The sequence below is a fragment of the Gallinula chloropus genome (assembly GCF_964237585.1).
Source record: "Gallinula chloropus genome assembly, chromosome: 5".
Taxonomy (NCBI): Eukaryota; Metazoa; Chordata; class Aves; order Gruiformes; family Rallidae; genus Gallinula; species Gallinula chloropus.
Window position 1 is genome coordinate 5,609,005 of NC_140090.1, and position 13,095 is coordinate 5,622,099.

A 13,095-nucleotide genomic window follows, 5' to 3' on the forward strand; every position below is an offset into this window, starting at 1 on the left:
TTTGTTCACTTTGCTACTTCTTGTGTTTTGAATGGACATGTTTGTTGCTTGTCAAGATTCGCTTTAGAGGCTCTCAGCTTGGTAGGGTTTCTGTATACCTTTAACAATCTCAACCTTAAAATCACTTGATTACTTAAAAAAAAAAAAAAAAACAAACCAAACAACCCAAAAGCTAAAAGGCTTGAGAGGAAGGAAGACAAAGAAGAGAAAAACAGGGTTTGAGCTAAAATACTGTTGATCTATTGTAAGCCAGTTTAGTAAATGAAGGATAGCAAGATAGATTTTGTCTTCTCATCAGATTTGCCTTTAAAGAATTAAAAAAAAAAATAATGTCACATATTAGTCTGCTAATTTAAAACCACGTGTTTGAAAACAAGAAGTCAAGAGAAAGGAATTATTTAGCTTCTGCAGCTGGATCTCTGTCCCAACTTACAGATATGGAAAAATAGTACTAGGCTGCTTCTGTCCTTTAGGTACTGTGCAGGTATCTGCCCCAGAAACGTGCTGTCTACTGGAATTGAGTGAATAGCAAACTGCAGCAGCAGGGCTCTGTTCTCAAAAAGCCAACCAACCAACCGACCAACTGAACCAAAAAGATAAAAGAGGGAGAAGTGTGAGCTACCCTAGGCGAGAGCTGCATGGCAACCGCTGTGTGGAAGCTTATTCAGTGCGGGTGTTGGCATAACACGATGGGTAGGGCTTGATGGCCACAATTGGACTACGTGTCTGTTTTGGCTATCAGCTGGAAAAAAACCCACCTTCCTTTGTAGTTATATTCTGGGGAATGATTTATTGTGACACAAATTCCTTCTTTTTTCTTTTTTTTTTCCCCCCTGTCTAAACTTTCTACATGCTGATGCATATAATTACCTTGTTTTAAATGGCTTTGAATTGTGCTGTTTTTCACTTGCTGTAGTCAGAAGCCACGCATGTGAAGTGGACCCATATGGAATGCCGGGGGGATGTTCGCACATCTGTTTGCTCAGCAGCAACTACAAAGCACGGACCTGTCGCTGCAGGACTGGCTTCATCTTGGGAAGTGATGGCAGGTCATGCAAAAGTATGTTATTTAAATAAAGGAGTTTGCCAGCCACTGATATTTCAGAGTGGAGTTCTGGGTGTTATTTAACATGCTTATCAGTAACAAGAGAAATCGCATGGGCTGCTCTGGGGGGGAATTTGCTCGCGACGCGTACCTGACACTTTGTTCAAATACACCTTTCATTCCCTTAAAATTATTTGATTTGCCTTAGTTCATGGAATAAATTAAACCTGGGATGTGGTTTAAGGTATTTTAAAAATCAACACAAGTTTTTAGTTATTTAGTCTTAGTCTTTCTTTATATCCCATACACTCGTACATCACATGGGTCCTGCAATGCTGTTAATTAGTTTGTCACAACTAATTTCTACCCATACAATCAACTCGGAAGCAGACCGTTCATGTGAGAGCAAATTTGATTTGTGTAACTGTGCTGTACCTAACATCAGGTATGCAATGCATGTGTGTACCTACAGCCAAGAGGTTGAGTGTTTTCGGGAGCACAATTTTTGCCTGGTTTCTTGATACAATGGCGCTGATACAGGTCAGATGAAAGGTATGCAACATTTAGATGGATGCTGGTAAATGGGTATGTTTGTTCTCAGTCAAACTTCATATAGTTTCCCCTAACCATTGCAACAAAAAAACCCCCAAGAGGCATTAGGAAAAGTATATAGGAAAGAAATATCGGTGTCTGTGTTTTGTATCACAGTATGAAAAACCAGTGTGCGTTGATTTGTAGTATTCCTTCACATTAGACAGGAATTTGCTGTAATCTTTTGCCTTGTTGGTTTCTGAGAAACTTCAGGTGAAAAAAATGGTGTTTTGTATTTGCTGAAGTTTATGGTCTTGTTAGATTTAACGATTACTTCAGTCATGGTCTACATTACCCTGATAGATCCTAATGAATTGTAAAATTAAATGTCTACAAAGCTGTATATGACCATTTCACAGCGGCTGCAAAGTTATTTGGTGATCTAGCGTTGCTTTTCAGCGTGAACTTTTACAGGAAAGAAAATAATTAGATGTAAGCAGCTCACTGAAGTAATTTGTATTTTAATTAAGGTAATGTAATTAGCTAGATTTCTTGAGTTTAGATACCTTCAGAATATATGAAAGTTTAATTTTTGGTATTGAATAACACTCCTGCTCCCCCACTAATTGTGCCAGTTAATTAAACAGCAACATTATGCACTGTAAAGAAGATTAGGCAGCATCAGTTGTTTATGTTTGTAATCTTTCTTTTGCAGGACCAAAGAATGAATTGTTTCTTTTTTATGGAAAAGGACGCCCAGGAATAATACGGGGAATGGACCTGAATACCAAAGTATCTGATGAGTACATGATCCCTATAGAAAACTTGGTCAATCCTCGTGCTCTGGACTTCCATGCCGAAACCAATTACATTTACTTCGCTGATACTACCAGTTTCCTAATTGGACGACAGAAAATTGATGGCACAGAGCGAGAAACAATCCTCAAAGATGGTAGGCAATGCTAACTGATAGTGACATTCAGAGAATCTTACCAAGGAGAAGCGAAACTGACATTTACAGATAATTTAAAGCTCTATTTAAAACTTCCATGGAAAACAAACCCAAACTTTGAACTGAGTTTGAGATTCTTGGTTTAGTACAACTTCCTGCTTATTTTCATGACCGCAGAAATGCAAAGTTTGGTTAAGTTGCTCTGTTGTGAATCCTTACTTTGCCAATTTTGGCTTCTGCTGCCAGTGAGTAAATCCTACATATCTTCTCTAATCTCTCAGCAGTTTGTTACAGGGTGTCCATAATGTAGTTCAGTGTAATCATTCACTGAGCCATACTGTATCCTTATCGACTTTATAAGACTTCTTTACTCCAACCTGTATCGCAGTGCCAGGCCTGGAGCTTAGTCCAGTGGTTTGGCAGACTGAGACTTCCTGTCATGCTTGCAAACTCATTAGGAAAAGCGAAAATGCAGGTGATTCAGTGTTGTCTTTTCTGATGCATTTTCTGTTGTGTATGTGGGAGCAGTGGGAAGACAGAAACATTCTTTGGAACCTAATTAAGCTGTTTCTGCCATTTACTTACAGCAATGAGAGAAAATACCAGCAGTTCTCTAGTTTCCATTTCTCCCAACACACTTCACTGAATCTCCCTGGTCTGGAATCATCTCTCATCTTACTAAATGCTGTTTCAGTGATAAAACCTCCAATTTGTTAACCTGTATTTATTTTTCTTTTATGGACCTTTTCATAAAAGACTGCTTCAGTAGGAGGTAACTACTGCCTCATTTCCTAGTACTCAAGACAATAGGCAGTATGAATATTCATCTTGGACTTCAGAGAGCTTAATACCTTTACTTGTGAATGGAAGCTCGAGACAGTGAAAGAAACTAAAATACCATTGTTTTAGCAGGGGGATTTTCATTCCCTGTCATTCATAACCCATGTTTTAATCCACCCGTCTCAGAGAGGTTATCTCCTGTTTGCAGTGGTATGGAGCTCTTTTGGGATAAGGTCTCTCCACAGACCTCCAAGTCTGCACAAAGGTCCCTGCAGTAGGAGTTGCAAGGACCAGCTGGCTTTTTTTACTCTATATTGGTCATGGCTTAATAAAACACAACTGCCAGAGTAAATAATGAACACTCAGCTGTCAATCTGGTAATTCTTCATTGTGAAGATGGAAATGGCTAATATACTTTGCTGAACTTCCATTGCTAACCTTCTTTTAGTAAAGACACATTTCATTTTACAACTAAGTAATCCAAATGTGGAGTAGAGGAAGGACTGGACTGTATGTAGATTTAAACATTATAAGGCAGCACCAAGGAGCATCCTTGCTGAAAGGTGTATAACAGGTTGAGATTAATCAAACAGAAGAATAAACTTTTTATACCACACCAGCAAATTGCAGAGACTCTTTCAAATGTTTAAGTTAAACTACTGCTCTTTTTAAGTACAACAGAGCAAAAATACCAATGCAATACCAAAAGTTTTCTGGATTATCCAGTGATGTATTATTGGTGGTCCTAATACTTGCAAAGACCAAAAACATGTTAGTGTCATTCTTCCCCTGCTGTTCCCCCAGGAGCTTGCATTGTTAATCAGAACTTGGTGTAGTTTCATAACTTTAAAGTGTGCTTAAAGAACGCTCGTTAATGTATTTTTCATGATTTAAAAAATTAATATGGCCTCCAGCCATACCACCTCAGTTTTTATTCTTGTCAGCTCTCAAGAACTCAGCAGGGACAGATTAAATCGTTCCTCGGTGAAAGGCTACTAGAGAAAATCAGGTGTGTCAGGAGGTGGTTTAATATTCGCTCTGAACAGCATGCTGCTAAGGAGCTCTATCTGTGGTAGGTGTCACTTCTCAGATTAGAAGTTGTCATTTTTTGTGACTATCAGGTTTTGCAAGAACAGATATGCTAGCTCAAACAACACTGTAACTCAGATAATTATAGTTTGCCTACATCAGAGCCTGATCTTACAAGCTGTTGACTGGGAATTGAGAACGCTGAGCACCTAACACTGCTGGAGTTTTCATTTCTCATATAGTTTCAGCTGTGATTTCTTATTCTTCACTTCGGGAAACAAACCGCTGTGTGGTATTGATAACTATTTGACAGCCCACAGCACGGCCAACCCTAGAGTTGGCAGCACAACTGCAGTAGTAGTGTACTTTCACCAGTAACAGAAATTGCTATAATTACCTTTTCAAACTTGCATGTGAAATCAGTTTTTAAAATTAAAAACTGGAACAAACCAGACGTTTTTAAAGAGTTTTAAGTATTGTTCAGTTGAAGTTGAGCATAAATACAAACTTTTTTGTTGTTCTTTACTTGCCTTTGTCCCCCTTATGTTGTTTGGGGTATCAAGACTTAGTGTGTTATTTATTCACCTGTAAATATTACCAAAGATGGTCAAGGGCTAACATTTTGCTTATACAAAGGTTTAAGTAAGTCTTTAAAGATCTTTGGAAGCTGTTTAGCTGGTTGGTATATAGACAAAGTATTTTTTCACCAGCTTTCATGTCAATTAGTATTTTAAGCACTGTTAGTGTATGTGGTAGACATTGATTAGCTAGGCCATTCTGTACCAAAGTACACACTGTGTTTATAATGTCTTCCATATTTAAAACCAACGTGGCAAAGTGTTACCTCTAGAAATATGAGGTTTTAAAAATCTTGTATCTATATTCAGTGTATTTGGAGCCCACATACTGCTGCTGGTTGTAAAATTCTGGTAGTATTTCCAGAATTAGATCTGTCAAATTTTTCAACTAGCAAATGAACAACGAACAAAATGATACATTTTAGTCACATCATCCTTTTCATGTTGCAAGGGCTTTGCAGCAGGAAGCCTGGCTTACTGTAGTCAAATCAGTTTTGTTTAATCAGAATGGCAGAATGGCCATTCTTTTGTTCATACTTTTTAGATGGGCTTCACATCAAATAAGAAATGTATTTAAAGCTTTTACTTAAGTAGAAGTTAACTTTAAACCATAAATTCAAGGAAAGGACATAAACTGTCTCTATAGGATACATTTATATATATATTATATATATATATTATTTATATATTTATTATACTTATAAGTGATACATTTAATACCTAAGTAACATGAGGGTGTTGTATTTTAGGTTTTTTTAAGTTAGATTCTAATTGGTCTAGAAATAAAGATATCCCAAAATTGCCACAGAAAGTATAGTAGCTATTATATGAAACTGAATAGATTTGGAGCAATATGCTCCGAAGAGCTTCATAATATTTAGCTTTGCTGTTGATACTAATACAGTCCATAATTGAACTGTTTAGTCTCACAAATAGTAAAAAATCCCAACACATCTTCAAAAAGGTGATCTTCTTATTGTAAATATTGTGTTTAACCCAGAATGTCTAGGTCAGACAGGAAAAAAATAAAATGGGTTTTGGACAAATTGCTCCTTATCCTCAAGCTTGATTGTAGCTATGTCAGTGTTGAGTTGAACAAAATCTGCTGAGCCCTCTGAGCCCTAAAGGACTTTTCTTTCACTCCTGAAGCTCGTCTTTCTTGCCTGTTCTGTTCATCAGATTTTCTCTGTGAGCCTCGGGCTCCTACCAGGTCCTTGGTGAGATGCTCTATTTTTTTTTTTTCCCCTACCCTACTTTGCACTTCTCACTTCTCAACACACTTGATCGCTCCAAGGCCAAAGGCTGCTCTCCCTCCTTCAGAGAATTCCAGCTGACTTTGACATGGCCTTTTTAAAAGAATGTAACAAAGGCACTGAGAGAGCAAATAAAACCAACAGTGTCCATCAGCCTGGGAAAGCTGGGTGAGCTGCTAGCAGGGATCTCATCCCCTCTGACTGATCTGTGGTTATTTAGGCCTTTGACTGGATGATTCTTGTCAGCCTGGATAGTTGCTGGCTTAGCTATGTCATCATTCTGTTGCTTCATATCATCTATCTGGAGAGTGAATTTTGACACCATTGTTTCCTTCAAGTTCACAAGGAAAAACAGTTCCCAAAAGCATAGTGATGTTTAGGTACATCAGAAATACAGGTAGAAGTTTTAAGCAACATCAGTATTTTCCCCCTGTAACTTTCTGATACTGTGTTTTACAGGATGTAGTGTTGTCTCTACACCCATGATTGAATTCCTAACTTTAGATCTAATGTGTTAAGTGAACGCGGTTCAGTTATTACTACAAGGCTGTCATGCTATGACTTTGAGTAGCCAACAGCTTCTTTTGAGTTTCTATTTTCAAACACCAAAAATATACTGAGTTATCTCTCTTAATAAGGGTATCCTTGTTATTTTAAAATTCTAGTACACAGTTCAAATCATAATCATAGAATCATAGGTATGCTGAAGTTATGAATGTTTACAAATAAGGCCGTTCCATTAGTACTTCCTGATGATTGTATTATGGGGAGGTGTCTTCGTGGAGAAACCTGAGGGAAGGTTTAGATGAAGGCAACACAGTGCCACTGCACAGTGGCTGATAACAGCTGAAATGTCCCAAAACAGCACTTCAGGAGTTCATGTGAAGTTGCTGCCTGGAAAGCTGACAGTTAATTTGCTGTGCCTGGCAGCACAGTTCAAATAGTAAACAGTTATGTTCAGTTTAGCAGATTTTCACACTTGTGTCTGCTGTTGTCTGCCTTGACTTCAGCAAGGCTTTTGACACTGTTGCTAGAACATCCTCATAAGCAGGCTTAGGAAGTGTGAGTCAGATGAGTGGACAATGGGGTGGGTTGAGCACTGGCTGAATTACAGAGCCCAGAGGGTTTTGATAAGCAGCACAGAGTTTAGTCAGAGGCCTGTATCTAGTGGTGTGGCCCAAGGGTCAGTGCTGAGTCCAGTCTTATTCAACAGAGTGTACCCTCAGTAGATCTCCTGATGATAAAAAACTGTGAGGAGTGGCTGACACACCAGAAGACTGTGCTGCTGTTCAGCAAGATATTGACAGACTAGAGAAGTAGGTGAAGAGGAACCATGAGAGCAAGCATGGGGTCCCAGACTAAGGGGGGAATAACTCCAGGCACTGGTACAGGTTAGGGGTTGCCCTGCTGGGAAGAGGCTCTGTAGAAAAAGACCTGTGAGTCCTGGTGGAAAAAAAAAGTACCTCTGGAGGTCATTTGGCCACAGTGCCATCATGGCCAAGAATGCCAAGGGTATCATGGGTTCATTAAGAAGAACATAGCCAGTAGGTTGAGGCAGGTTATCGTCCTTCTCTACTCTGCCCTGGTGAGGCCAGTTCTGGGCTCCCCACTTCAAGAAAGACAGGGAAGCACTTGAGAGAATCCAGTGGAGTGTACAAGGATGATTAGGGGACTGGACCATCTCTCATATGAGGAAAGGCTGGGAGAGCTGAGTTGATTCAGCCTATAGAAGATTGAAAGTATCTGATCAGTACTTGTAAATACCTCAGGGGTGAGTGTCAAGAGGATACGGCCAGACTCTTCTCAGTGGTGCCCAGTGATAGAACAAAGGAAAATGGACACAAACTGGAACACAGGACAGTATGAATGAAAACTTATTCACTCTGAGGGTGACCAAGTTGTGGAACAGGCTGCCCAGAGTGATTGTGTAGTCTCCTTCTCCGGAGAGAATCAAAAGCCACCTGGATATGATCCTGTGCAACCTACTCTAGGTGATCCTACTTTAAGTAAGGGGGTTGAAGGGTATCTCCAGGGGTATCTCTCAACCCCTGCCATTCCCTGATTCAGTGAATATATAAATGAGATTTAAGTAGGATCAGTGATTTTGTCATATCAGCATTTCTTTAAAAATAGTAATACAGTATTTTTCTTACATACATTGTGATGAAAATCTCTCTGTATCATGTTTGTTCCAAAAAAATAATTCAAAAAGCCTCCAGCCTGGATCAGAAAGTGACATCAACACTGGTGAGAGAGAGTGAATCTGATGAAAGGTTGCATCTAGATGGCATTATTGGCTTAATGCAAACATAAAAGCAATTTAGGTTCCTTTTTCCAAGGCTTTAAGATTCTTGTCATTGAGATTGTACTGTAGGATTGTATATCTGAGTGTGACACACAACAAATACAGTCAGTATTGTCAGGAAGCCTTGTAGTAAGTGTGTTGGGAGGGTGGGGTGGGGCGAGGTAGTGGGGTTTTTTTTGTTTGTTTTCTTGGGCTCTGTATACCATTTCAGTCATACTGACCTTAATTTTTACCACAGCAGAAGGAGGCAGCAATTTGGTACTGGCTCAGTGGGAATGAAACAAATGCAGCTGTTATACTGTTACCCTGTTAGAATTTTTAATCCAAGCACAGGCACTGGCTCCCTGTGACAATATGCCAAACAAGGTAGCAGTAAAACAAGTGTTTTCACCCGAAGTTTTACCTCAGAAAGGATACTAAAGCAAGCAAACGAGGCTTCCCTGGCTTTAGGAAGGCAGTGAGAGGCAGCAGCCAGTATCCCGCCCCTCAGCCCAGGGCGCCATGTTGTGGCTGCCAATCAGCCCGGTCTGGTCAGGCCCAGTCCCAGCTGCCCCTGAGGAAACCAGCCCGGGCTGGTCAGGCCCAGTCCCAGCTGCCCCTGAGGAAACAGCCTGTCAAAGGGCCGGGCTGTGTGTCAAGGGGTTTTGTGGGCACTGCAGAGCTGGTCCTGCCTGGGAATCCATAGCTCCTCTTGCCCAGAGGAATAATCCTTGTAGGGACTGTGAAAAAGGGAGTAGGCAAGTGACATGCTTGGGCTGCTAGAGTATCTTTACAGGTGAGAGAGAGGGACTAGAAAAGGTGGTGGACACCAATGCTGTGGCCTAAGTTCCATTACCCCCCTTGGTATTAATGGTCCTCTGGTATCACCTGAAAAAATGGTGGATCATCCTGTAAATGAGAGTGACCACACCAGGACAAGCATGATGTTACATCAGGTGTGTGGCAAAGGTGGTTAGTGCCTTAATCTTTTCAGTGCTACAATGGCCAGGAGCGAATGACTGGAAATTCTCCCCATGTGCTTGCACTTTAAGATCGTTCTGAAGGAAAAAGGGAAGGGTATGATGAAGAGAGATAGAAAGCCTTTGAGAGACCTTATGCTATCAGTTAAGGAATTAGGGTCATATGGGACAGAGTTCATTTAATGTTATGGGATGTTAGGTAAACTTTAATAAAAACTCCCTGCTTGGGGAATTGTTTTGCTACTTCTGAAATGAGGAAACCTCCATGCTCTATGGAATGAACATCGTTGCCTTATTTTAGCTCTGGATGGAGCCCTACTGCTGGCAAACTCATGAACACATTAGAACGTGCATTGATCTTTACTCATGCATTGCTTAATTAACTTGTTAGTAATAAATATGCTAATAACATACTTAGTTGTGGAGAATAACTTTGGCACTTGTGATGTTTTTGCTTATGTGTTTTGTGAGGTAAAGGGACAATGGAACCGCTGTAAACTGAATGTCTGACAGAATGAAACTTGTGATTTGGGAAGAAGCAAAAAAATCTAGAATACTAGACTTGATCCTGGAAGCTGTTCTTGACTTGGGTGATATTGCTATTTAGGGTTACAATTAAGTAGGATTTTGTTAAGCTGTGATTTGCCATCGGTGAGCTATGGTTAACATGTGAAGACTTTTGGTTTACACAAGTTTTATGACTGGTCTTTGTGTTTTTAGGGTGTTTTTCAGCAAAAAAATAATCCTGGCATACTCAGCAAATTTTAATATTGTATCTTGGCAAATACAATTCAGATTCAAGGAAATAATCTAGTTTAGCCATATGGTTTATATATTGTCTACTGTTTATACTAATGGATAATGTTAGAATGTAGACGTATAATATTAATCTCATTGCTGACTTCTCTCTTTTCCCTCAACAGATCTTGATAATGTAGAAGGCATAGCAGTGGACTGGATTGGAAATAATCTTTATTGGACAAATGATGGCCACAGGAAAACAATTGCTGTAGCCAGGCTGGAAAAAGCTGCTCAGAGTAGAAAAACTTTGTTGGAGGGAGACATGTCCCACCCTAGAGGAATTGTCGTTGATCCCGTCAATGGGTATGTTGTTCAGTGCATGTCTTCACAGTGTAAAAACAGGGTTGAATTTTACTTAGGATGGGGTTTACAGAATCATGGTCTGTAATTCTGGCAAAGCCTACAATAATATCTGTATTTCCTGTCCAGTATCCTTGTCTGAAGCCTTCAGAAAAACGTGTGTGCCCAGACACTGTTGAACCTTTGCCAAGTTAATTCGAATGTGATTCACCTTCTTCTCAAACAAATTGAGTGTATCAGACCTGTATGTATTTTAATACCAAGTGAACATTATGATACTCTCCTTTATTTCTGTCTTTTTAAATCTCAATTTCTAAAGATAATTATAACAATATCCCTGTACACATTAGTTTACAAAACTAAATGAGACAGGTACTTTTCATTACTTACCAGCATAATTAATTGTGATAGGCTGCATAATAAAAAGAAGATTCTATTAGTGTGGCATAGTTGTGGTTTACCTAAAAATTCAGTTACATTTATTGAGGGAATTTTCACTGCAGAATTATGTAGGCAGGTAATTCTAGTGTGGCTGGATTGATTGCTGTTTTCCTAGTCCTAGAATGTATTTACACTCTCAGGCTTTCACTTTTGAGCTTGTCCTTTGAGGAATGGAAGTGGCTGTGGAAAGGCCACAATTAATTAAGGTCAGATAGTGAGGATGTAAAATCAGACCACAAACCATAACCATACCTTCAATTACTCTGTTAAATTTTCCAGCTCAGTAAATGCATGGCACAGGAAATAGTGTATGAAGATGTATTGTCTGGAAAGGTCTATTATATAAAACAGTTTTCTAATAAAATAGTGTGCCCTTCATGATTATACTTCTCGTGGAAGCTTTTCCTGAGGGACAGAATTTATTATGGCATTTTAATTATGTTTAGAAAATATTAGCCTTGATTTAACCAATGTAGAAGCATTAACTGCATTTTGAGATACAATTAAAGCACATTAATGTAAATGTCTGTTACTGTAAGCATGTTTTAGCTTATGACATGATAACTAGAACAGCTACAGACAAAAAGTTAATGGGGAAAAGCTCACTAATTGCTGTTGAGCAGTCATGTAAATATTTGTAAAACATATTTTGTCTTCCAGTAAAATATGTACCATAGTGACCTGCATCTCTGCCTGAGCTTTTGGGCCTATGAACATTTTATAATTCTATGACTAAGTCTAGTGGGTTTTGAATCAAACATGCAATGAAGTCTTATAACCCTCATGGATCAAAAATTGTTTGGTGTTCTTAGCATGTATTTACAAAAATAGTAAAAAAACCCAAAACAACCCTCTATTGGAAGAGACAGAGAAGAAACAAAAAGAGTTCATTTGTATTTCTGTATACCTGTGTAATGGTGTTGCATTTTTTCCTCTATCTTTTCCAGTTTCTCATATAAAAACCAAATTGATGCAGTTATGCTTGTACATAAAAATGTATTTGAATAAAATTTATGAGCAGTAGATTTGGCATCATTTGCACAGATTAGAAAACAAGGCTGGTTTTTACTTCAGTGTTTCATTCTTTTGTAAATTCAGAATTTAATTTCCAGGAATTTATTCTTCAAAGTACAGACAGGTTAAGTGGGTTAAGGATCACACAAAGTATCTCAGAAATGTGTACAATTTCAGAAGCATAAATCTGGAGAAATCAAAGGTGAGGCACATCAGTACCAATGAAATGATGACAGCTTTAACAAGCAGAATCCATTTATGATCCATATGATGTTTTTCCTCTATTTAATGCTTAGTAATTGAAGTTCTAGATTTTACTTTAAAAGTAAACATCTGGTATGTAGCAAACGTACAGTGACATCAATATGCTGAAAACATCATACAACCTGAAATGCTATTTAGATGCCTCACACTTCACATACACAATTCCATGTCTTTCCTCCCATGAACCTGTTTTTCCGCTGGTGGGGAGGTAAGTAAGAGAAAAGTGGTCCTTCTTAGCATGTTTGCTACCCTCTGCTTTTAAATAAGTTCAATTTAGTTATTTTAAGTTGTTGAAATCTCAATTTTAACTCTGTAATAAAATATTACGGAAAAGATTAATCCAATAAGAGCGGGGGAAAAAAACTCAGAAACATAGAGTGTGTTCTGCAGTGTCCAACAGGGAACAGCTCAGAGAACTCAACTGAGCTAATACTTTTAGATGACTGACAAGCTTTAGATGCTTGCTTAATTTTTCCTAAGTAGCATAACTACTTATTTTTCACAGCTGTTTTGGCTACCTACATTGCTGCACTCAAAACCATAAAACTATGCAAAAAAATGCCTGCCAGCTATTTTAAAAATATTTTTTTATAGCCATTTATCTTTCTAAACATTTTTGTGAGAGACAGAGTGCTCATAATAGTTTTTTGAGTAATTTAGCTGCTTTCATGTGGGATGTGAAGTTCACAGAATGTCAAGGTTATCCTGTAGCTATTAAACTAGAGTGCAATTAATTCACATATTGCAGCTTTTTTGATAGCATTAAGAATAATAAAAAGCAGGTTTACATCATAAAGTCAAATTAGACTTAGCCAAAGGAGAGGGGAAAAAAAAAAAGAATAA

The 13,095-nt window shown here is 38.6% G+C and overlaps 1 protein-coding gene across 1 annotated transcript in view; it reads left to right on the forward strand.

The window, feature by feature from the left end:
* Positions 1-13,095, forward strand: part of LRP1B (LDL receptor related protein 1B) — a gene marked incomplete at both ends in the record, with an annotated part of 709,648 nt that overhangs the window by 433,437 nt on the left and 263,116 nt on the right. The window contains 3 exons of the mRNA XM_084264363.1: positions 917-1,060; positions 2,292-2,528; positions 10,356-10,536. Coding sequence (XP_084120489.1) covers positions 917-1,060; positions 2,292-2,528; positions 10,356-10,536 — 562 coding nt within the window. The remainder of the gene's footprint in view (positions 1-916; positions 1,061-2,291; positions 2,529-10,355; positions 10,537-13,095) is intronic.